This window comes from Diadema setosum, chromosome 3 (genome assembly GCF_964275005.1).
Source record: "Diadema setosum chromosome 3, eeDiaSeto1, whole genome shotgun sequence".
Taxonomy (NCBI): Eukaryota; Metazoa; Echinodermata; class Echinoidea; order Diadematoida; family Diadematidae; genus Diadema; species Diadema setosum.
The window spans coordinates 20,331,758-20,357,998 of record NC_092687.1 but is presented as its reverse complement, the minus strand read 5'-3'; the positions used below and the strand labels follow the sequence as shown (position 1 = coordinate 20,357,998).

Below are 26,241 nucleotides of genomic sequence, written 5' to 3'. Positions count from 1 at the left end.
TTTGATTGAGGGCATAGAATCCTCCTTTATTTCTTTCAGCATTTACAATATATACTATTAAAAAGATGGAATATCACGTAATACACAAAGGGATGATATAGGTCATAAGTTACAGAGTGGTAACAAGTCAGATTTTTAAAAAGTCAGACTTAAAGAAAAAAAATCAAGAAAAGAGAAGTGAAGTAAAGTGAAAGAAAAAAGTGCCCCGCAAAAGCCTCAAGGGCTTGCATTGATGGGATCACGTGACTATAAGAGTTGAAAAACACAAGAATGTGGTGATAAAGATAATAGTTATGAATTCTTAACTACATTAAGCAAAAGAATGCTGGTATTTGCTATATGCAATATAGAATAATTTGACCATGTTTTAAATACATCTAGTATCACAAATGATACGGCCTAAGCTTTCAATTTTGTAATGTTCCAATTTCATTCAAAAGCCTGAATTATTAGTATTTCGGGACTGTTTGGACAACTTCAATTAATGTCAGGCCATTTTTTTTTTTTTTTTTGGGACAGGTTATACGTTAATGATTTTATACCTTCTCATACAGTGTAATAATTGTAATCGTGCCTCATAGGTACACATCACATGACTGTTGCTCTTTTTATTAAACTCATATTGTCACCCTCCACCCCAGTGCAACATGCAGTGGACTGTGAATACAACCCCTGCTTAAATGGAGGCACCAATGAGAACCGGTCATGCACCTGTACCCCAGGCTACATAGGTACCACGTGTTGGTATCAACTGACGCCATAAAGTACCCCTTCTATACATAACGTGATTCTTGATCGCCTTGTATGCGTTAGCATTGCATTATATCCACAATCACAGGCCTACTTTCTATGCCTACTATAATATTTACTATTAAAACTTCATTCTGGCGAGAGTTAATGTAGAATACAATACTATACCAACGAAAGTGTTTTTTTTTTTTTGGTTTGTTTGTTTGTTTTGTACATGTGATTATAAATCATTGAGGACCAAATCCCAAACTAGAAAAAGATGAAGGAAAAGAAGAGGAACATTGCAGCCTGGTAACGGGTAAATATGCCTACACAGTTTCTTATTATGAACTCTTCTTATTGTTTGTTTTTATATTTTCATATAGACCTATTTTAGTATTACTTTAAAGTTGAAATAACAACCGATTATTGCTCTTATTAACTCTTTATAATCAAAAGAAATGCATGACATACTTTTTGAACGCCTATTAAGTATGAACACGCAAATGAAGCTGTGTGAATGACTGGGCAGTATTTTTCTATCGAGAAGGAAGTTCGTAGAGATGAATATATACAAATGTGTGTTTGCGTGTGTGTGTGTGTGGGGGGGGGGGGGGCAAAGATTAAGCAAAAATAAGCGCTTTTATAATAATCATGTCTGACACACCATGCTTCACCGTTAAAGATACAATGCTCTAGTATCTAGAAACAACATTAATACAGCTGTACATCATTTTTTTTTTGACCGTGCGCATGTTGTGCGACGACAACTGTAAAATAAATCGCGATGTGGAAATTTTTCCAAAATGGCACTGACATTCAATACGTGTGTAGAAAAGAACTTTCGCTACGCGTTTGAATTTCCCGAATCTTAGCTTTCACGAAATGCAGGCGAACAATCCTCGTTTTACGGAATATCTTGGATGATAATTATATCTTTACAAAACCATGCAGGCGGCATTCATCTTGCAACAAAATCAAATAATAAAAAAAAGTTATTAAGGCAATACCCTCAAAGAGCAAGAAACCGTAATTGCATAACGATGATTAATCGGATAATTATCCATGCAGGTAATTACCTGTCGAGGTGCTTGGACTTTATACTTTGTTTGTATTGGCAACGCAATAAATTGCCGGATACGCCATTTGTAGAAGGTTGTGTGCTATTCTCGTTGTTGTGTTTTTATTCGCCCTTCCTCTTCTCATCACTATTAAACTTTTTTTAAGGCATAGTTGGGATTATTAAGCAATGTTAAGTGCGTTTGATGTGCGACAAAGAGAACGGAATTCTCCATGACTGTTCAGCGAAGAGCAAGAGCGGAGGTAAGGCGAATGAATTTGACTTCCAGCTTTGCGTGACCCTTGGGAATAAAACTTCTGTTGCAACTGACTTAGAAAACATTGGGTGATGTTTGTGATTTCAAAGCAGTAGAGAATTGCCCATTTTAAGGTATGACCATTATTATTTTGAAGTATTATAGGTACATGCGCATTATGCAAGCAGAAATGATAAAACATTTAACATTTTGATCCCCATCCCCCGAAACAAATAAAGAAGCAAGCAAACTGTAAGTTGTATTCTTTTAAAAGTCCAAAGTTTTTTTTTTTATAGAAATAAATGACGTTCTGCACACCCCATCCCGTTTGACAGAGAATCTATGAAATCAATATAGATACAGAGTTGACATGACTCTTATCTTGAGTAACCTCCGAATTCATCGACAGTTAGTCATTGGCGGTCTTTCAAGTTATTAGATAAATTACCTTTTACTTTTAACGGGTAATATGCAGGCTCGAGGAAAACAACCGTATACCATTTCATTTTTTTTTCAGGGATTAAAGGTATTGGTATTATGCGATACAATTATATGATTGCTATACGTTTAACGTTGTAGAGGGAGGGAAGGGGTTACAATCTTAATTGAAGAGAAAGGCGAAAAGATCCAGCTCACCTCTCTTCTATTCACCTGTTAAAGTTGATCATAGATTATGAAGGTAATCTAAATTCTGTACCTTATTTCTTTTGTTTGTTTATGCGTGTGTGTTGCCATTTCAGACAGCATATGCAGATTCAAACTGGGTCGTTTGATACACAAAATAGCAAAGGAAAACAGAGCATAACGTTGGCATAACGCAATGTTAAAGAAAGTTAATAAGCGGTCATTACATCGATGCATACTAGACTAATAAATGCACCCTTAGCGACCCGTGTAGCGAGAAGAGAAAATCCAGAAATAATTCACAACATTTGCTCTATTTTTTGTTTGACTCCTAGATGCTTTCATTGGTTTACATCGCTGTGGCCATATTATCTTTCAGGGCAGGTAAGAAAGACTGCACGTTATTATTCAACCTGAGCATTTACGTCACATGAGGTCACATACAATCACTTTTTGCGTCAGGCAGTATAACTGGTCATCACATTGATTATGATGTCTATGGGAATCATGTTCAATGCATGATCTCGTATTCAAAATGTATTCGCGGACGAAATACTGCGGGGAATTTCGTTTTACCGATATCATTGCAATTATTAACTTTACTTTTTATGATAACAAACTGCACAAATACAAGCGATCTTTAAAAAAAAAATAACCAGCTTAGCAATCATTTTAGCTACATAATCATCATTTCTAACGTTCTTATCATCTGATAGTTATAGCATTATCATTACTTTTACTTTTAAAATTTTTTTTTTCTACTGTCCTTCAAATGCCATTAACAAAGAAAGGAAGAAATTTTTATATCGGTTATTTCTGGGATCATTTTGTTGTTTTTTTTCTCTATTCCAGTTTATTTGACAGGAAACCCATTATCCTGTGACAAATCCCAGCTAAACGGCCACTGTACTTTCATCCCATCCGAACAGGGAGGATTCCAACTGACGCCCAAGTACGTCATTGATGATCCTCTCATTCTTCTCCAAGCCAGTCAAGATAACGTTACCATCCAACTGTACTGCTCCTACCCAGGTAGGTGGTATCTGAGATTATGCCAAGATATCGAAATTACCGTAATGATCGCAATGATCGTAATTACCCCCCCCCCCGGCTAATGCTGGTTAGTGATAAGGTTAGAGTAAGGATAAAGGTTAGGTTTAAGGTTTGGATTAGGTCCATGATTACGATTAGGATTAGGGTTAGGGGAAGGGGAAGGGTGTGGGGTAATTGCCCTAGACACTTCCTGATATGAAGGTTGAAACAATCACCAATGTTTAAGCCTTTGCAAAATCCAAACATTCACTTGTAATACTACTTAACTGGGTTGATATTCACTTCTCCTCCTCCACCTCCTCTATACTATTAATGCTTTTACTACACGGCCACTACAACTGCAACTATACCTCTCCTATTTTCACTATGCAGTGGCCTCCCCTTATAACGAAATTCTCGGGACCGGTAGTTTTCCTGCGTTATATCGAAATTTCGTTATAACTGAATAAATAAACGATGAAATACATACAGTGGATAGCGTTGCGGCCTGAATTTTTACTTCCTTATAAGGCGGAATTGCGTTATAACCGTGTTCGTTATAACGGAAGTGCACTGTCCTGCAATTGATTCTCATCATAGAAAATGCTTTAAACACTAGTAGGCACTCATCTTACTTGTATTCTTCTCAGATGCCAAACTTTTTTGATACTGTACAGATTATATTCAAACCCTGCACTGCAAAAAGTCCGATGTTAAATAGTGAACACCGAGCTGGTGTTAAATTTTCGGTGCTCATTTATGGTGTTAAATTAACACCCCCGGGTGTCATTTCCAAATTTTAAACTGTTTTTTGAAGAGTTTCTTAGTAACTGCGCTTCTTGTTGATTTTTAATTTAAACAAGACCATCAAGAATTTTACGTTAAAATACTAGATTTTTGAAAAAATGTGAAAATAATTTTACACCAAAGTAACACCAGCTGGTGTGGTCCCTTATTGAAGCTGGACGGGTGTTAAACCATTGATATTAACACCAACAAGTATCAAATCAACACCATGTGGTGTCATTTTTTAATTAACACCAGTACAGTGTCAAAATAACACCTGGTACAGTGTCAAATTAACACCACGAAGTGTCAGGTGAACACTTTTCAACACCATCACAGTGCATTTTTAACACCTGTGGGTGTGGTCCTTTATTGAAGTTTGATCGGTGTTAGATTTAACACCCGTGGTGTTAAATCTAACACCCATGTTTTTACAGTGTGATAGCCAAGTGAATATCCGTGTAATAATGTAAGCTCACTCGTTCCGTGATGCTCTCCACTTTTCTCCATGCCTGACAGGTATAGCAAAACTGCAGATAGTGCAATACTGCTGGTCAATTTAGGAATCAGTAAATGATGGAATATCCAATCAACGAATTTCCTCGTTACCTATAGCCACAATGATAGTGTATACAATATACTCATGTCACTGGGTTGTCATGGTTGTAATATCTGTAAATGTAGGCCCTATATACGCAATTGAAAACGTGCGACGGAAACAACGGAAATAACGATGAAAATTTGTTAAAAGAGCTGACACACCATGCATTCCACTGAATTCGTTAAAAGCGCCCAGCGCTAGTAGAGAATTCATTCAGTTCGTTGAAAACGTTCCTTTATTCATGACATCGTTTCCGTTGAGATCGTTAAAAATTCCCGGCGCTTTGCAAACTATAATCTCGACAGCCTATCGATAGAATACATTAAAAGCGTCAAACCGTTGAAACCGTTGCAATTGAGGAACATTCAATGCGTTAAAATTGCTTATGGCTTTTCTATCCATTGATATTGAAAATCCATAATATCTTTTTCTGTAAAATTACGTAATCTATAATATTGAATTTTATTTACATAAAATAGATACTTTTTTAATATATTAAAATAGATTTCACTATAGTCACTGGTAAGTTTTTCCTCTTTGTGCCATCTCACAGCCTGTTTATCCAATCCATGTCACAATGGTGGGGTGTGTCAGGAAACTCTGGAGGGCTTCAACTGCTCATGCGTGGGACCCTTCTACGGGGAAACGTGTACAGATTGTAAGTTACCCTCGTTTACTTTTAAGAAAACATTAACCCATTGACTTCTGTGGTATTCTGCTGCAAATATCCTTTTTTCTTCATAAGATTGACATCTGTGAATTTTACATTTTACATAATGAAACTAATATGTATTGCAAAACAGTTTAGATTAGTTAAATCTGAAGCAGTCAATTAGAAAATCGGAAAGACATTCAAGTTGTAACAAATGTGTTTATAATGGAAAAATAAAAGAAACATAAAAATGTCGGCATTTTCGCGCACATAAGGCTTTGTCAAGACAAAGCCCTATGGGCGAAAATTCATTAAAACAACGTCTTTCACTTTATATATGACATGAATATGAGACAAACAAAACTATTTCTTCTGGTTTTCAACCGCAATTGAATAACTAATGAAATCAAGGCAAAACTATTATGGCTCATTGTTAAAAGGCTGATTGACTGATTGATTGATTGATTGATTGATTGATTGATTAATTCTATTTTCCGTATTAAAAACACCAACGACAGCGGCTGGATAGCCCATATTTAGCGATGCAAACATGACATGGCTGGTGTGCTGTGGGCTCTAGAGCATCAAAATTGCAAATAATATGAAAGTATGAAATACATAATTTGAAAACATGAAAATACTTGATACATACATAGAGAAAAAAAAACCCGCATATTACTATTGATACAAACGAATAGCAAAAGAAAAAGATACAAGGGAAAGAAAAGGGGAGAATAGCTTTTAATGACCTGTACTAATCTAAATAATATATTTTGTTTTCTTCATCTACAAATAAGACTTAAATTAGTGGGGGAACAACCTTAAAACATGCTCATTTTAACTGTAAATGAATGAACACATGGGGGAATCTCTATATCCATGGGAAGAGCATTACATTCCTTAGCATATCTACTGAGTATATTGAAATGACTGATGAAGTAGAACTTGCAGTACTTGCGTGGATACAAATACAAATACATGCGTGGAACTATAATACATAACCTAAAGAGAAATCTTATCTAATATTAAAGCTGAAAAAGTACTGTCATTTTTCAATGTCATTATACTAACAAGTGAAAAAAAGTTATGTTTCCCTACAAAGGTTCCCTTGCATAAGTGCTGGCTATGGGTAAAATAATCATTATCTTCCGAGACCAAAATGCATATTTTGTAAATACAATGTATATATTAATTATATATAGAATATATTGAGTATAGTATACTTACAAAATATCATAGGTTTATTGGGAAATACCTTGGCGTCTGCTTGCAATTCAGACTTGTTTCGTATGTCGCATTTGCATGGCGAAACGGGAATTACTGATATTCGGCCTCTGGCGTTTGTGGTTGTGTACTCTGAGATCTCATTTTCATCTTTTTGATGTTCTTGTTTTTATTTTGTTTATTTATTTATTTTTTTTAAATTCAGTTGATTGTCCTGACAACTGGCCGCCTCGCCTTCATGGCCAGGAAAGTTGTTATCTATTTCGGGAGAACTTAAAGAATTGGGCGACCGCTAACGACAGCTGCATCAATTTGGGCGGAGCTCTTCTAGCCTTAGAGACGGAGGCGGAGCTAAGAGCCATGGGAGACGTCATCGTCTCTATATATGGACTTTCTAATTCATTCATAGTATGGACGGGACTTAACGACCATCGCATAGAGGGCGTGTATGAGTGGGTGGGATTCAACGGCACACTGGAAGCGTCAACGCCGAACATGTGGCATCTTGGAGAACCCAACGATTTCGCGGGCGCCCAGGACTGTGTAGCGTTTTACGGAGATGAAATCAAACTTGGAGACATAACTTGCCTTAACGAATATTCTTATGTGTGTGAATTCCATTACTAACATATTCCCAGGGACACCCACCTTGAAGATAAAACGTTGACGTGTTGGAAAGTGCTAATTGCCAGTCATACGAACAGAGTACCGAAGAGCGATCGTGAGATGTCCCTGATGATGACGTGATAATGCTCATCTATAGCTGTGATTTGATAATCATTAACATGTTGCCACGAGGACTATCGTGTGTGTATCACGATTATTATCAAGGACTCTGAGTTGTTTGATCTGTAATTTTTAATTGTCTGATATTGGTAACTTATGCTTTTTAGAAGATAAAAGTTAATGATTAATTTTATATCGTAATTTCGTGAGAGATTACGTCATATATGAGAGATCCCGCTAGTGCGCGCGCCACTCAATTCGTTAGTCGCCGCCATCTTGCTTACACGCGAATTTCTGTGCATCGGAAAATTCGCCGGAATTGCACTTGAAAATTCAAGTTTCGTTCGAGTTGGATTGACATAATAGCTAAAGTTATACCTCAACGGGAGGTTTTGCCAGGTTTTTTATGGTTTTAACGATCATTCTTCAGCTGAACAACAACGGTATTTATGTCTTCAACCAACGTTCCAAACGTGGGCGGCGCAGCCGCACCACCGCTGCTGACAGCAGCTGCGTGCCCGGCAGCCACCGGCGGGGGTCGCGGAGACCAACACGCACAAGAGTGCAAGCAGAAAACTGCGACAGCCAAAGGTAAAACGCCTACTAGAGCCGGCAAGGTAGGTACTAGTAATAGTACTACTGCAACTACAAGCAGTGCTAACCCTAGTGGTAGTACCGGTGCAAACAAAACAGTGAAACCACCTGCCAAACTGGCTTCTAAAGTTTCAACTTTAGAGGATAGACTCGGCAAGCTTGAAGGCCAATTAGCTGTGGTTGTTCAATTTGTGGAGGCACAGTCGGCAAAGCAGACATCAGCCCGTGAAGGCGGTGGCAATGGAAAGAGTATCATGACTCGTTCTGAATACTCCCCTTCAGACTCGGCAGATACTGACTGCCATTATGATGATGAATATGCGGCACCATTTTTGGGCCGAGATATGGATGAAAACTCAGTGATTATCCAACCAGGTCAAGGGGATCGTTGTCAGGATGACAAATTTGATATTGAAGAAGGCGAAGTTCCCCCTCCTGTAGTGGAAAAAGTTCCAAACATTGCAGCCAAATTTGCTGTGGCTGAGGAAGTTGGTCCCCCCCATTGACCCAGAAATTGCTAAGTCTACAGCCTACCTTCTGACCCACCAGCTTGAGCCCAAAGTGGTAGATGAAACGATCACTAAATACCCCATTCCCAGCAACTGTGAGCTGGTGGATGTGCCGAAAGTCAACCAAAGAATCTGGAATGGGCTACCTGCCTTTTCAAAGACACGAGACCTCAAATTTCAGAGACTCCAAAAGAATCTCACGAGAGGCATCAATGCCTACATACATACAGTGTCGGCACAGAATATTACTGAACAGCAGCAAGATGCACTAGCACTTCTGTGCAGTGCGAACTTTGAGCTAAATTCCTTACGTAAGGAATTCATGAAACCAGACATTGGTTATCAATTCCAACATCTCTGCAAGCCCTCTACACCGGTCTCCAAATTCCTTTTCGGTGACGACCTGGGAAAGCAAATGAAAGACATTAGAGATGAACAAAAAGCAACTGAGGGTGTCCTCAGGAGTGAGCATAGCAGACAGTACAAAAAGCAGCGTTTCAGCCCATATGACTATGGCAGGAGTGCATATGGCAAGGGCAGGAGCAAGATTACATCAGGAAGCTCGAATTTGCCCCAACAGTACCGCGACGCGGGCTGGACTACATCTCGTGCAAGCACAAGTGATGTGACTAGGCCTACAGGTGCAAAAGGACCTTGGACTGGAGCTACCAGCCATGCTTTTTTAAGCCAGCGCCCCAAGGGGAGGGGGAAGCCGCCAGCTCCCCACACCTTCACACATCCCAGCCAGCACCAACCGCACTGCGGCAGCATGCAAGGCTCAGGGATGAAGAGAGCACGATAACCTCCAGTTCAACTGACGAGGTAAATATAACATCCTTTTCTAGTGATCATGCAAAGCTATGTCATCATGATAATGTAGAACCTGTGGTAGGAGGTCGACTGAAGCAATTCTTCCCAAAGTGGCGCAAAATTACTTCAGATCCACATGTGCTAAATGCTGTAAGTGGTTACAGGCTTGAATTCAGTAAAGAGATGGGTGCACCATCTAGAACTAAACCCCCTTACATTTTTCGATGTGATAAAGCCGAAGAGGCTGATATTGATCTTGAAATTTCTAAACTCCGTGACAAGGGAGTAATTGAACAGTGCCAGAGGGAAACTGGAGAATACGTGTCTAATATTTTTACACGGCCTAAAAAAGATGGGGGTACACGCGTTATCCTAGACCTGTCTGATCTCAACAAATATCTCCAGTACCAGCATTTTAAGATGGAAAATATCCATACTGCTATTGAACTCATTTCAGAAAATAGTTTCTTAGCTTCAGTCGACCTTCGGGACGCGTACTATACAGTACCTGTGCACCCAGCACACAGGAAGTTCTTAAAGTTCTCCTGGAAAAATCAACTTTGGCAATTCAAAGTACTTCCTAATGGCCTGAGCACGGCGCCAAGGTTGTTCACTAAACTACTGAAACCTGCATTCACATTACTGAGAGAGCAAGGGCATGTATTAATTGGATACCTTGACGATATCCTCATTATTGGAGAAAGTGAGAATCAAACTTTGCAAACGGTTTTGGAAACCACTAGCATCCTTGCACAACTTGGGTTCTTGGTGCACCCAGATAAATCAGTACTATGCCCCACTCAAGAAATACAATTTCTTGGTTTCATTCTTAACACTCAGACCATGACAATTCGACTGCCTGATAACAAATCGGAGGAAATACAGTCCTTGTGCACTGAACTTATGCAAATAGCAAACCCCAGTGTCAGGCAGGTGGCTAGAATTATCGGGAAAATGGTAGCATCATTTCCCGCAGTCCAGTATGGACAGCTCTATTACAGGGCTTTAGAAAGGGACAAAATCAAAGCACTCAAAATGAATAAGGGTCATTTTGACAGAAAAATGAGCCTATCTTTGGAAGCAAAAGAAGAGCTGCAATGGTGGATAGACAATGTGCAGTCTGCTTTCTCACCCTTACGACACCCTAAACCTATGCTCGAAATGTGCACGGATGCCAGTGGCAAAGGCTGGGGGGCATCTGATCATACCACCCATACAGGGGGTAGATGGAATGAAGACGAACTGCAAAAAGCCAGGGAGAATAAGATTAATTATCTGGAGACCCTGGCTGCTGGCATGGGACTCAAGTCCTTCTGTTCTAATTCACAAAACATTCATGTCTTGTTACGGCTAGATAACAGTACTGCTGTTGCGTACATTAATAACATGGGAGGCATTAAATCCCTTGACTGTGATCGGGCAGCCCGAGAGATTTGGCAGTGGTGCGAAACTCATAAAATTTGGGTCACAGCAGCACACTTGCCAGGAAAGCTGAATGTGGAGGCAGACCGCATGTCTAGAAAATTCAATGACCGCACAGAATGGATGCTTGACCGCACAGTTTTCCAAGAAATAACCTCACGTTTTGGGACACCAGAAATAGACCTATTTGCCTCCAGACTTAACAAGCAGGTAGAGAACTATGTCACATGGCTGCCCGACCCACATGCCAAGGCTGTTGATGCCTTTACTCTCGATTCGGGAAAGTGGTACTTTTATGCATTTCCTCCTTTCTGCTTAGTTGCTAAGTGCATTCAAAAAATCAAATCTGATAATGCAGATGGGATACTAGTAGTCCCAAAATGGCCAAGCCAGCCATGGTTTCCTCTCCTAAACAGGATGATGAATGAGGAACCACTTGTTATTCATAGGAGTGAATCCTTACTAACATTGCCAGTTTCTAACACTCCTCACCCACTTCACACTCAGATTGATCTTCTTGCTTGCAGGTTCTGTGCAACCCCTTCAGAGATGCGGGATTGAATGCACGGATAATTGCTGTAATGGCCTCTTCTTGGAGAAAAGGGACTAAAAAACAGTATGCAGTGTACATAAACAAATGGAAAGCATTTTGTGACAAGAAATGCAGCAACTACTTGTATTCAGATGTTCAAGCTGTCCTGGAATTCCTGAGTGACATTTTCTTCGAAAAAGGGGCAGGTTACAGTGTCATAAACTTAGCACGGAGTGCTCTATCTTCATTTGTGATACTTCGAGATACTATGTTTACAGTTGGAAACCATCCCTTTATCCAGAGGTTTATGAAGGGAGTTTTTCAGCTAGCCCACCCAAGCCTAGATACATGGAAACGTGGGACGTTAACCTTGTTTTCAATTTTCTTCGTTCTTGGTCCCCAGCGCACGTATTGGACCTGAAAAAATTGACGCTTAAATTGTGTGTGATTATTGCATTAATCTCAGCACAAAGGATTCAATCATTACACTACCTAAGCTTGGATGATATGGTGTTAAGAGAGAATGCAGCCACCTTTCACCTTCATGATCTCCTAAAACAGAGCAAGCCTGGAAATTACTCACACAGTGTCAAGCTCCAGGCATACCCACCAGACAGGAGACTTTGTGTGGTCAGGTACTTGCAGGAATACATCAGAAGGACCCACAGGATCAGAGCTAGTGAGCGGTACCTTTTTGTTAGCTACAAGAAACCGTATCACAGGGTATCCTCTCAAACAATCGCTCGCTGGATTAAGGAGGTTTTGGAGGCTGCGGGTATTGATACAGGGATCTACAAGGCGCATTCTACTCGGGCAGCGTACCTCCGCAGCCAATAAAGGAAATTTCCCAGTATCTAAGATACTTGCGCAAGCCGGTTGGGCCAACGAAAGAACCTTTCGCAAGTACTACAACAAGCCCTGTCCTGCTGAGAAAAATTTTGTAGAAACAATTATCAAAAAATAGACTGTGAAGCCCTAAGATTTGAGCAGACATGTCTTGAACTGCCTGAACTTGTGAACTCTTGGAGACACAATATCTATGCAGCATTCAGCCTGAATGAGAATGGCAATGGAACCTCTATCTAAGGTATGCTCCCTAGGTGTATACCCCTTTGGGGGGGGGGGGGGGGGGTTGCCTCGAGAATGTAACCACTGGCTTCGAAATCTCATATATGACGTAATCTCTCACGAAATTACGATATGAAATGGAAGATTAAACGAGAACTTACCGTTTGAAGTTTAATATTAATTTTATGAGTAATTGGAGGGTGAGATTACGTCCCACCTCACCCTCCCTCAATTTCAAACGGTAACTTAATCTCTCGTTATCTTCCTACATCAGTGGTCACATTCTTGCTTCTAATATTGAGTGGCGCGCGCACTAGCGGGATCTCTCATATATGACGTAATCTCACCCTCCAATTACTCATAAAATTAATATTAAACTTCAAACGGTAAGTTCTCATTTAATCTTCCATTTTATAAAGTTAGATCAGTCAAATTTACATTTCTATGAAGTGTTTACGTTGACTCTCATGTGTGTATATTTTTTTCCCTTGCTGAAAAATTATTGTAAATTTCCATACTTTACATGCATTTAAGAATGATACTGATACCAATAGCGTTGGCTTTCCTCAATCTAGAAAAAGAAAATCGTATAATTGAGGATGTTATATCTATTACCTTCTTTCATAGGGAGAATTAGTTATTTCGGGGGGGGGGGGACTGGGAAGTGGGCATAATATAGCCCTACTATTGAATCCATTTTGATGCAACCATTTGTTTTTAGTATAATTTATTCTCTTCGAAATAACACAGCGAGTGCAAGAAAAGGATTTCCTACATATGAGAGAAATCAGTAGTTTTGAACATGACGAAGATTAATTCTAATAATTCTGTAAATGTTTTATTTTGGTTTGATTGGATTTTGATAAGATTTTATTTCTGATTTTCTTTTTCATACATAAATGAAAAACAAAGTCAATTGAACGAACTAATTAAGCACAGTATGATTTGAATATGACAGGTAAAACATATAAAGGATTAATTCAAATATCCAACAATATTCACTGTCTAAACAATAAGACACAGTGAGAATATAATATTCAATTCACCAGTCACTAGGTAACGATAAAGAGAGAGAGAGAGAGAGAGAGGGAGGGGGGGAGAATGAGGAAAAAATGTTTATATGTAGCATAGCATAAGCATTATTTTGTATGTTTTATAGTTATAGCGCATACGAACAACAGGCTCTGAGATATACCAGATATTTCTGATTTTCTTTTCTTTTTTAACTTCAGTGGTTAATGGCTGGTTATTCAGTTGGCCCAGCATAGATTGTAATATAATGCGCTGTTACCGATAGATTGCTTCGTATATAAACCGACTTTAAATACCGCATATACTCCATTATTTCGATGAGTTCTAATATAAAACATTTTTGCAATTGAAATTAAAATCAGAGGGAATAGTGATTCTAAGATTATCACTGCTAAAAAAAAGTAGAAATGTAGAATACATGTGTATGTCTCTAATCATCTTCATTTCAACTTGTCTCGACTCAAACATGACAACTCAGTGTGATACAGTGGACTCTCGTTATAACGAAACCCTTGGGACCGGCAGTTATCTTTTGTTCTACATAAATTTCATTATAACTGAAAAAAAAACAAAAACAATAGTAATGATAAGAAAACAAGGTAAGTGGCATTGTGTCTCGCCCATTCTTGTCGAAGAAATTAATGCTTTTCTAGCTCCCGGAAGTTCATTGATCCCGCCTATGACCTTTAACCTTGTGGTGACCCCAAGTGACATCTACCATCCAAGTTTGGTCACAAATGGACGTAGGGATCAAAAGTTATGAGCCATAATAGAAGCGCGCCGTAAACACTTAACATTGGGCCCTAACATTTATTGACCCCTGCCTGTGACCTTTGACCTTGAGACGAACTTTATGTCTAGTAAAAGGTGTAAGTTTGTATAACCACTCTTCCCTCCAAGTTTGATTGAAATTGAAGTCTTCAGTAGAGAGTTAGGGTTAGGGTTAGGGACGGACAACGGACGGACGGACCTCCGGTGGGCTCGACAAAAAAAATGCGCGGATAATATTCATGTGGCCTGAGTTTTTACTTCGATTCAATTCAAATTCAGTTCAATTCAATTCAATACTTCGTTGTAACCGGAACATCGTTGTAACCGTGTTCATTATAACGGGAGTGCACTGTAATAGCTTTGTTACCCGAAGACTTGACAGGGATGCGATTGTGTTAAGATTTATTTTTTTTTCTCTCTCTCTCCTTTAGTTTTAGAGATGGTCGTTCTTTGACTGTTCCTTGAACTTGGACTCGGAGATGTCACAAATCTATATCTTCAAACAGACAGAAGATGCATATAGCTTATACTGCTTTGTTAATGTATGAAAATGATTGCACTTTTTTTTTGCATTATTTCTGGTGACGACATGCCGCATGCACCGATTTACAATCTAGAACATTCTACGTTCTACGAAGTTTACAAAGTTACATTATACACAAATTTCATAATTTTAGTTTGACGTCGCGACGTCAAACTGAAATTATGAAATTTATGATCGACAGAGCATTATTGTTTATTAAAGTCAATTATCTCAAATACAGATGGTAAAGACGTCATTGTCGGACATTCGTACCAGTAATATCATGTAACGTGAATTAGTTCCTATACGTCCTCCGTCACACTTCCGTATTGCTCCGGACCGGTGCTCTACCGACTGAGCTACAGAAAGTCAGTAGAGCATCGGTCTCGCAATCCGAAGGATTCGGGTTCGAATCCCGTTGGAAACCCATTTTCTTCGCTCAAATTTTTTTTCCTCTCTCTCTCTCTCTATATATATATATATTATGTATATATTATATATGAATATATATACATACTGTATATATGTGAGATACGTGAGAAAAGAAGAAGAAATCGGTGCGTAGCTTTGACATCATTCCTCTTACTGATCCTCCTTTTCGGAAAAGCGCAATAGTTGAAAATTGGTCTCCGCCGGGACTCGAACCCGGGTCTTTGGCATGGAACGCCAACGCCTTAACCGCTCGGCCACGGAGACGTTGCGGTTCAGGCAGACCCAAGCTCGAATACCCGCCGGACCAACCTTTCAACTCTTTGACTTTATGTACACGTTCCTTTTTGGGGCAGAGAGTTATGAATAACAACCAGCCGCGTGCCTCAGCTGGATCTTCTAATGAGATTCACGTAGCCGTGAATTGGGATAATGTTTTTGTGAAAGAAGTCACCACTACAGCAGCTTTTTGGCTTCTGCGGGATAATTTTGCATATGTGAGATATTAAAATTATCCATAACTCTCTGCCCCAAAAAGATTGAGAAAAAAAAAAAGAGTTATACAAGCCTGTCAAAAACTAGGTGCTTTTGATGAGGGTGTATCCATTATACAAAATACACCTCATAAATCTCATCAGCTCTCCCTGCTTATATCAGGATTGGAGTGAAATTAGTTGGTCTATACAATTAGAGATGAAACACGAAGACATTGAATTTTTCGTGTTTTTTTTTTCCTATTCCATTTTACTAGTAACACGCGAGTCTGGAACAGTATTCACAGGTGTGGCTGGATTCGACGCTACACTGCAGAAAGTCCGGTGTTAAATATGAAACATCGAGCTGGTGTTAAATTTCCGGTGCTCATTCATGGTGTTAGATTAACATCTCCGGGTGTCATTTCGAAATTTAAAATTGTTTTTTGAATAGTTTCTTAGTTACTGTATTTCTTGTTAATTTTGAACTTCAACAAGACGATAAAGAATTTTTCGATAAAGTACTTGATTTTTGAAAAAAATGTGTCCTTTCCATCCTTCCCTATCCTTCGCATGTGTGACCGCTTCGCTCAGCTTCAGTCCTGTCCATTCTGTGATGTTGTCTTCCCATCTCTTCTTCTGTCTTCCTCTCTTCCTTCCTCCTCTGACTGTTCCCTGGAGCACTGTCTTGACAAGCTCATCTCTTCTTGTTACGTGGCCGAACCATTTTAGTTTGCGTCTCTTGATGGTGGTGAGAAGATCTTCATAAGGACCAATGGCTTGCCTTATTCTGTTTTTGACTTCCTCATTGGTTATGTGATCTTTGTAAGAGATGCCAAGCAGTCTTCTGAAGCTTCTCATTTCTGGGGCCTGAATCCTCTTTTCTAATTCTGCTGTAAGAGTCCATGTTTCACAAGCATACAGAAAAACTTGAATGTACAAGGGAAAGCAAGAGTCTTATCTTTGAGCTGAGCTTGATTGCCTTGTCCTTCCAAATGGTGTTCAATTTGGCTAGTGTTGCAGCTGTCATTGCAATTCTGGCTGATACTTCAGGTGTGGACCCCTCATCTGAAACTATTGCTCCAAGGTATTTGAAATTCTTCACGGTTTCAAGCTTTTCTCCGTTGGCAGTGATGTCAGTTTGGATTCCATTGATATTATTTGTCATCACTTTTGTTTTGTTTGCGTTGATTTCCATGCCGTAAGCTGTGGAGGATCTGTCTAGTTGCCTGACCAGGTTGTCCAGTTCTTGTTCCGAGCCTGCGAGTCCATCTATATCATCAGCAAAACGCAGGTTTGTGATTGTTCTGCCACCAATGCTGACTGTTCCTTGATGGTCTTCAAGTGCGTCTGCCATGATTCTTTCAAGGAAAACATTGAAGAGTGTCGGCGAGAGCAAACATCCTTGTCTCACTCCAACTGTGGTTCGGAACCAGTCTCCAATGTCCCCATTGAGTTAAATTGCACTGCTGGCCTTGTCATAGAGGTTCTGTATGACGCGGATGAGGTTTGCGTTAATGTTGTAGTAGTTCATGGTCGCCCAGAGTGCCGCATGCCACACTCTGTCGAATGCTTTCTTGAAGTCTACGAATACGTGGTAGAGTTCTTGTTGGTGTTGAAGGTAACTCTCGCACAGAATCCTGAGGTTAAAAATCTGCTCAGTTTTGCTGCGTCCAGCCCTGAATCCTGCCTGCTCTTCAACTATGATTGCTTCAGCCTGAGGTCTTAACCTGTTCAATATGATCCTGAGCATCACTTTGCTAGGATGGCATATCAGGCTGATGGTACGGTAGTTGTTGCACTGTGGTAAGTTGCTTTTCTTGGGTAGGGTGATCACTAGAGATTGGGTCCATTGTGTTGGCCACTCTCCTGTCTCCCAGATCTTCTGGCAGATTGCATGTAGCGCAACGATCATGGCCTCACCCCCTGCGTGTACTAGTTCTCCTGATTTGTTGTCAATGCTTGCTAATTTTCCTTTCTTCAGGGACTTCACTGCTTCCTCCACTTCTTCTCTGAGAATGGGGAAGCTGCCTGTGTCTGTTGCCAGAGGGGTGTTGAGCTTCTCTGTGTCTCCTGTTGCGCGGTATGAGTATAGATATGCGGCATACTCTGTCCACCTGTTCAAGATGTCTTTGGATTCGGTCAGACACTTCCCGTTTTTGTCAAGAATGGTGTTTGGCCGTCCTTGCTTGCTGCTGGTGAGGTCCTTCACTACTTGGTAGGCCTTCTTGGTGTTGTTTGCCTTGAGGTTCCGTTCAATGTCGTTGCACTGATCAGTAATCCAGTCTTCCTTTGCCTTGAGCATGCTCTTCTTGACCCGCTTGTCTGCTTGCCTGTACTTGTCCGCTCCCTCATCACTACCATACTTGGATTGCTTGAGGTCTCTCCTTTCGTCACACAGATTGAGTAAGTCTAGTGTGACCCAAGGCTTCTTGGTGGTCCGCTTCTTGCCGAGAACTTCATTGGCAGTTTCAGTCACTGCGGTGTTGAATGTGTCAATGAACGTGTCTGCATCTGTGCCGTCTCCGTCAAGTAGCAAGAGTGGGGCGAATTTTCCTCCAATCTTGGCCTCAAAGACTTTTGCCACGTCTGGGTCTTTCAATTTCTCTAGATCAAACTTAATTCTGGTGTGGTCCTGTTTCTTCTTCATATTCTTGAGGTGTAGGCGGAAGGACATCATGACGAGCTCATGGTCGCTGCTGATGTCCGCTCCGGGAAAGCTGCGTGTCCTGGCGATGTTGACTGATGTGTAGAAGCGTCGCTTCACTAGGATGTAATCTATCTGGTGGTGGGATCCATTTGGGCTGTGCCAGGTCCACCGTCTAGATGCTTTGTGGGGGTGAAATGTATTGGTCACTTTGAGGCCGATTTGACCGTTGCAAATTCAAGCAGTCTCAAACCTCTGTCATTGGTCTTTGTGTTGCAGTAGGGCCCGCATGTGCCTTTCCAGTCTTTCTGTGCATCTTCTCCAATCTTTGCATTCCAGTCCCCTTGAACAAATAGGATGTCTTTCTTTGGTGTTTCATCAATAACTTCTTGTACTTGATGGCAAAAAATCTTCTATTTCTTCATCAGAGTGTGTTATGGTTGGCGCGTAGGCTTGCACGATTGTGATGTTGAAGGGTGAAGCCCGTAGGCGTATGGTGATGAGCCTGCTGGAAATTGGTCTGCATCCCATCACTGCGCTGGCTGTGTTTTTGTGCACGAGGAATCCCACACCTTCTTCGTGTCTGTCAGCTCTTCCACTGAAGTAAAGCTTGTGGCCTTCGTGGGTTGTTGTTTCTCCCATGCCTTTCCATCTCATCTCACATATCCCTAACACATTCCAGTTGTATCTGTTCATAGTGTGGGTAAGTTCTTCAAGCTTGCCAGGAGTATTCAATGTCCTGACATTCCATGTGCCGATGACTATGTTATTGCGTCTGGCACTGATGTTATCTTTGGTGTTATCTTTGGTAAAAATCTTTGGTGGCACCAGTAGCATATTTTCCACTTCCGTCCTGATGCCTCAACGTTGTGGCGGTCCTTGGTGATCCGGGCGACGACCGAGCCGGCATGAAATTTGTTCTGTTTGTATTCATCATGTAGCGAAACTTAGGCAATGACGCCTAGCTGGCGGAGCCCGTCCCTCTCCAGGCCTGGCCACGGCCGACTTCCCCCAACTCGGAGGCTCGCCCTGGCCACGGGCACTTAGCCGTTGAAGTTCTTCTGAACCCCTTCCGTCCTGGCCGGTGATCTACTTCTAGGAGATCCTTCGCCCAGTGGTGCAGGGACACGTGGTTTAGCCCGCCAGCTGAAGCGGTGTGCCGGGGTGTGACGCTTGGAATCAGCACGTGAGAGATTTAGGAGTTGGATGTGGACCAGCGATGCCCGTCCTCCTAACTAGGTAGGAGCAGCTGCCGAGCAGCAAAGGTACTACCTCTATCCAGAGCCCCCTACATTATTAATGTGTATATATCATTATTGTAACATTTGTAGCAGTGACGCACTTTTGATCAGAAAAATACCTTATGAAAAAATACCTTAGTCGCACGAACTTGGAGTGGACAGTTTCAGAAAGATTCTGTCCATTTCTGTGATATAAGAATCTTGTTCATTGGTTGAGCAGTCCTGACGCACTTTTGCAGTAAAGTTAGACTACCCAGTCACAACTGCTGCCATAGGGAACGTGTACAATCTATACAGAACTATCACGTGACGAGACTACCAACGAAAATTTGAGTCGTTGACCTTCACTGTCTGCCGTCGGCAACAACAGTGTGAATTCCTGTAATTTCAAGCTTTTGTTTCACGCCAAATATAATTTTCAATCTATCTTCCAGATACTTTTGTATGTGATACATTATTTAGATACGTAGCAACCTTACGAACAACATAACTGTTATATTTGGGAGCAGAAACAACCAAATATATTCCACATTCCGTCTCACTTTTCGATCATGGCTGTAGTCGGACTGGTGCATTTCTTTCGCAGGTATTATGTAGTTAGTAACTGATTGCAACGGTCGCTTGCCACCTGTTGACTGCAACCGGGTGCTTGCATACACGTATTCTACTCAGGTAATCAACTGAAATTAGAAAAAAAATGTTGTCAAGGAATGATAAGATCCTTGACTACATCTCAGCTGTAGATTTAACCCGATTTCTCACCTGCACACACAACACACTACGCGGGAAATAATGTGAACATGATTATCCCACCAGGCCTCCACGCATGGCGCTGCCACCCCCAACTACGTGTCGACTAGCCAAGCGACACTTATTCACCTTCGCGATCGTCCGCTCTGTCCGTACCTGGGATTTCTGCGTGAATTAGGGCAAAACTTTTCAATATGCAGTTCTTGAACACTCAATATGAATATGCAAATGGCAAAGTGAGCGTGTCATCCCATCACAACTTGCCATATACAGGATATACATGTAGGTTGTATATACACATAAAATTTTGAAATTTCCAGTTTTTCATTCAAACACAATTATGCCGGACAATACCAGAGGCTCAAATCTTCGTATATCTAAACTGATCACTATTCTGAAGTTATTCCACCAGGAATGTTTCAGACTTCAATGACAGAAACATTGAATTTTTGTCATTTTTTTTTTTGTGCACGATCAATGAAAAATTGTGAGGTTATGACATGATTAGCTCACTCATTTGCATATTCCTATCCACTGTACAAGAACTGTTTTGCAGAAATTAGCAAAACTTCAATATTTCATAACTTCCTTATTTTTTATCCGATTTCGGTCAAATATTTACCGTTGAAATTTTACTTTTTTATTCAGACTAACTTATATTTGGACTGTATTTCCCCTTTAAGGACACGTGCATTTTATTAGCGGAAGTATGCACTCTCTAACAAACTCTCACACACATACACAAACACACACATACGCACATACACACACACACGCACACACGTACAGGACACAAATCATCAGCAATTCATCAGCCGTCTTCAAAAAAGTTTTTCAAACTGACTAACCTTGGGAGAGCAATTATGGATACATGTAATAACGCCTGACTTTCCTATGGTACGATGAATTTGCCATGGTCTACCACAGCTGACTTCTCTGGAAAGAGAGCAAATTACTTTGTTCACTCAGATGAAGCTTCCGTTGATTAGACTCAATGAAGGTTACATCTCATTTATGTGATCAAAGTGGTTCTGCGTAAAGGGGAAGGATCTTTTAGTTTATCTTGTGTGCTTGTGTGTCCACATAGGAATGAACTATAAGGAACCACTTGACTGGACACCAGATATATTATGAGATGAGGCAAACTTCTCGCATACGAAAAGATGTTAGATGGTTTACCAAGTTGTAACTGTCGTTATTTTGCTCTCAATGTTCTCCTGTCTTTACCCCTTCCTCCCCATCCGTATCTCTCTTTCTACTAAACATTTATTTCTGCTTTGTGGTTGGTAAAATTCATGTTCTTGCCTAGAGGAAAATGCAATAAATGTAGAAAATAGAAGAAAATAGAGTATGAACGAAAAGAGAAAACGAAGCTTGCAATAGATATTGGGGAAAAATAGTAATAGTAACGTCCCAATTTCATTCAAAAGCCTGAATTACTAGTATTCAGGGACTGTCTGGACAACTTCAATTAATGACAGGCTATTAACATACGGTGGATTGTGAATACAACCCCTTCTTAAATGAAGGCACCAGTGAGAACCACTCCTGCACCTGTACCTAGTTTACATTATGATATGTACAATCATGTCTGACACACCATGCTTCTCCGTTTTAAGGGACTGTACAGTACTGGTTGAGGTGGGATTCATGTTTTGAACATTCCTAAGTGAGATAATGAAAAGACTCTTATGAAATATGAAAGAGCATGTAATTTTAAGAAGGATTCAACGTTTATTTGATGAAAATTGGTTTTCAAATGGCTGAGATATCCAAAAAAGTGATAATAATAAAAGGCGACATGCTACAACTTTATTAGGATCTCTTTGTTTCACCTTGTTTTTGGATATCTCAGCCATTTCAAAACCGATTTTCATCGAATAAACTTTTGATACCCCTTGAAACTGCATGCTCTTTGACATCTCATAGAGTGGTTACTGAATATCTCGCAAAATGTTAAAAGCTAAATCCTCACCTCGACCAGAACTGTACACACCCTTTAATAAAGATCATTGATACATCAGTTTTGCTTTGACCGTGCGCACGTAGTGCGACGACAACTATAAACAATTCGCGATTTGGAGCCGAGGGCCTTCTTCGCGGTTTGAAATTTTCCCAAATTGCCCCTAACATTCAATACGTGTGTGTAGAAAAAACAAACAAACAAGATACCTTTCGCGGCGTATTTTTAGCTCTCAGGAAATGCATGCGAACAATCCTCGTTTTACAAAATATTTTGGGTGACAATTACATCTGTATGAAACCATGCAGGCAGCATTTACCTTGCAAGCAAAATCAAATTGAAAAAAAAAAGTTCATAATGCAACACCCTCTACGAGATACCGTAATTGCATAACGATGATTAATCGGATAATATAGTTTAATCCATGTAATCACTTGTCGAGGTTCATGGACTACTTTGTTTGTATTGGCAATAATTGCCGGATACGCCATTTATACAAGGTTCACTGTGCTATTGTTGTTGTTGTTTTGTGAGGTTTTTTTTTTTTATTCGCCCTCCCTCTTCTTACCACTATTAAACCATAGTTGGGATTATTAAGTGCGATTGATGTGCGACAAAAAGAACAGAATTGAGGTTTCTCCCTGATAGTTTAACGACGAGCAGGAGGGGAGTTACAGTGCATGTATTTGACTTCAACCTGATTATGTACACCCTAGTCATTCAAAATAGGAAGTTCTGTTGGAATTGACTCGGACAAACAGTGTCCCCATGTGACTGAAAAATCTCCTGTTGCCATAGAAGAAACGGTGTCGAATGTTTGTGATTTCAAAGCAGTAAAGAGTTGTATGTTTTAAGGTATGACGATCATTATTTTCAAGTATATACGTGTAGTTACATGTACATTATGGAAGCAAAAGTGTTAAAAAATGTAACAGTTTGCCCCTCCCCTCCCCCCGAAAAAAACAGCTGTAAAAAAACTGTATTCTGTTAAAAGTCCGATTTTTTAAAATACTTTTGTTAAGAATAAATGACGTTCTGCGCACCCCATCCCCTTTAAAAGAGAATCTAATGAAATTAGTTCATGTATATTGACATGGCTTTTATCTGGAGTAACCTCCGAATTCATCGACAGTCAGTCGTTGGCAGTCTTTCAAGTTGTTAGATTACTTACACTTTATGGTTAACTGGTGATATGCAGGCTCGATCAAAAGAAATAAACAAACTGAAACAACCGCATACTAGTTATATTTTTCCCAGGGACTAAAGGAATATATATATATATATATATATATACATACATACATACATACATTAGTTAATTTTTCAATCATAAATATGTATATACGGTATATGATATGAGACCCTGCATCACAAAACTGACAAAAAGTCGCCAGACATGGATTTCTAGTTAAGGGCAGATCCTGAAGGAGCACACTCTAAGCTCTAACATGATGAATAACTCAAATCAACATTACTGGACTCTCCTAACCTAAATCTAAATATTGGAAGAAAGCACACAATCTGGGAAGTATGAAGCAGGAAAAGATGGCTGTGAAGTATAGGGTATATTCAAGTGCTTAATCTTCACCAACCCGTGCTATAGCTGTGCGATTAATGGGACAGAAAACAGGACGTAAACCTCTGGAGCAACAACAATGAAGGAATTATCAGATTAAGCTGAAATTGACCATGCTCTATTAACACATTCTGTTTATTGTTAACGCCAGTATTCAAAGCAGTATCATTATCCTTACAAAGTTATTAGAGTTGAAAGTGTGCAAAGGATTTTCAAGAAATGAAAAGGGGCCTCAAAGACATACCTGATATCACTACTCTACACACACAAAAAAAAAAAAAAGGCTGTAGAAAAACTGCTGAAAACACACTTTTCCATTTATTTTATGATCCCAAACTCGGGTATAATGTAGATGAAGAATGGCTCTTTAAATAGAAAACATGAAAAACCCAAGATTGAATTGGTCGACCCGTCTCACCTTTTTAAGTCTTCGCATAAAATCAAGGGGTGCGACTTTTTGTTGGTTTTGTGATGCAAGGTCACATAGCTGGTACTGTTTAACATTGTAGGGTAGGGAGAAGTTATTGAATTCTAATCTTTAGTGAAGAGAATACTCAGTAAAGCAAAAAGATCAGCTCACCTCGCCTCTAAAAATTTTGATAATTTTTGTCTCATGTAGGTAATCGAAATTCTGTGTCTTATTTCTTGTGTGTGTGCATGTATACATAATATGTGTGTGTTGCAATTGCAGATAGCAATGCAGATTCAAACTGGGCAGTTTGATAAATAAAAATATCGAAGGAAAAAAAGCATATAGGAAAATATTGACATGAATACAATGCTAAAGATAGTTAATAATCGTTCATAACACAGGTCCATACTAAAATTAATAAAAACACCCATACCGTGGAGCGTCGCGGAAAAAACCCCCCATAATGATTAGCAGCATCTGTTTAAGTGTTGTTTAATTATTATTTTTTGAGATGTTTTCATTGGTATACAGCATCGCTGTCCTCACGCTGTCTTTCAGGGCAGGTAAGAAAGACTGCACATCCATTTAAGTAGCATTGACGTCACATGAAACCATATAATATCATGATTCTCTGCGTCAGACAATACTTTTATTTCATACGAATCATTGTCATTGCATAGTGTGTCGTATTCAAACTGTATTTGACGCCAAAGTATTGTGCGAAAAAAAAGAACTGTTTTCCGTTATCATTGCAATCATTCCCACTATTTTTTGTAAATAATTCTAAACAGCAAAAAATTCAGTGTCAAAAACCATTACCTACGTAGCAATCATTTTAAACTTTATTATGATTTCTATCAACAATGTTCCTATCTACTGATATCAAATCTAGAACTATTAATTTTACTTTGAGTAATCTTTCTATTGTCCTTCAAATTAAAGAGTGTTCCTAATCATAGAGTAGAAGAAAATGTAGAAATGCATGCTTTTAACAAAGAAAGAAAGAACGACATTTTTATCTCGGTTACTCTGGGATCACTTTGTTTTTCCCTATTTCAGTTTATTTGACAGGAAACCCGTTATCCTGCGACAAATCCCAGCTATCTAACCTCTGTGCGTTCATCTCATCCGAACAAGGAAGATTCCAATTGACGCCCAAGTACGTCATTGATGATCCGCTCATTCGTTTCCACGCCACTCAAGAGAACGTTACCGTCCAACTGTACTGCTCCTACCCGGGTGGGTAGCATCTAAGATTATGCCGAAATATCGGTGTATATCTTCTGATATGAAGGTTGAGACAATAACTACCGTCTACGCTTCTGCAAAACCCAAGAATTCAGTTGTAATACTTTGGGGTTGATATTCACTTCTCCTCCTAATCTTCCTCCTTCTATAATGCTATTACCATTTTTACTATACGCCCACTAAAACTAACACCTGTATTATTCTTCTATTTTCATTATACAGTGGACTCCCGTTATAACGAAGTCTTCGGGACCGGCAGTTTTCCTTCGTTATGCAGTGGACTTCCGTTATAACGAAGTCTTCGGGACCGGCAGTTTTCCTTCGTTATGCAGTGGACTTCCGTTATAACGAAGTCCTCGGGACCGGCAGTTTTCTTTCGTTATATCGAAATTTTGTGATAAGCGAACAAATAAACGATGAGAATACATATAGTGGATAATGTTGTGACTTGAATATTTATTTCGTTTAAAAGCAGAATTTCGTTATATCTGTGTTTGTTATAACGGGAATGGACTGTATTAAGATTTCTTTATAACCGAACAAATGAACGA

General features: G+C 39.8%; 1 protein-coding gene and 1 pseudogene across 4 annotated transcripts; both read left to right on the top strand.

Moving 5' to 3' along the window:
* Nucleotides 1-1,946: 1,946 nt before the first annotated feature.
* Nucleotides 1,947-26,241, top strand: LOC140226251 (uncharacterized). Of its 4 annotated transcripts, XM_072306736.1 has the most exons (7): nucleotides 1,947-2,052; nucleotides 3,005-3,053; nucleotides 3,599-3,701; nucleotides 5,642-5,746; nucleotides 24,954-25,005; nucleotides 25,502-25,681; nucleotides 25,913-26,241. In XM_072306736.1, the coding sequence occupies exons 3-7, from the start codon at nucleotides 3,633-3,635 to the stop codon at nucleotides 25,981-25,983; spliced, it is 477 nt and encodes a 158-aa protein (XP_072162837.1). In that variant the 5' UTR covers nucleotides 1,947-2,052; nucleotides 3,005-3,053; nucleotides 3,599-3,632; the 3' UTR covers nucleotides 25,984-26,241. The 4 variants fall into 4 exon arrangements, 3 of the variants coding, with proteins under 3 accessions (XP_072162837.1, XP_072162836.1, XP_072162838.1); XR_011900922.1 differs by lacking the exon at nucleotides 1,947-2,052 and having other exon boundaries at nucleotides 2,714-3,053; nucleotides 3,522-3,701; XM_072306735.1 differs by lacking the exons at nucleotides 1,947-2,052; nucleotides 24,954-25,005 and having other exon boundaries at nucleotides 2,714-3,053; nucleotides 3,522-3,701.
* On the top strand, nucleotides 8,629-9,595 carry LOC140226490 (uncharacterized; annotated as a pseudogene).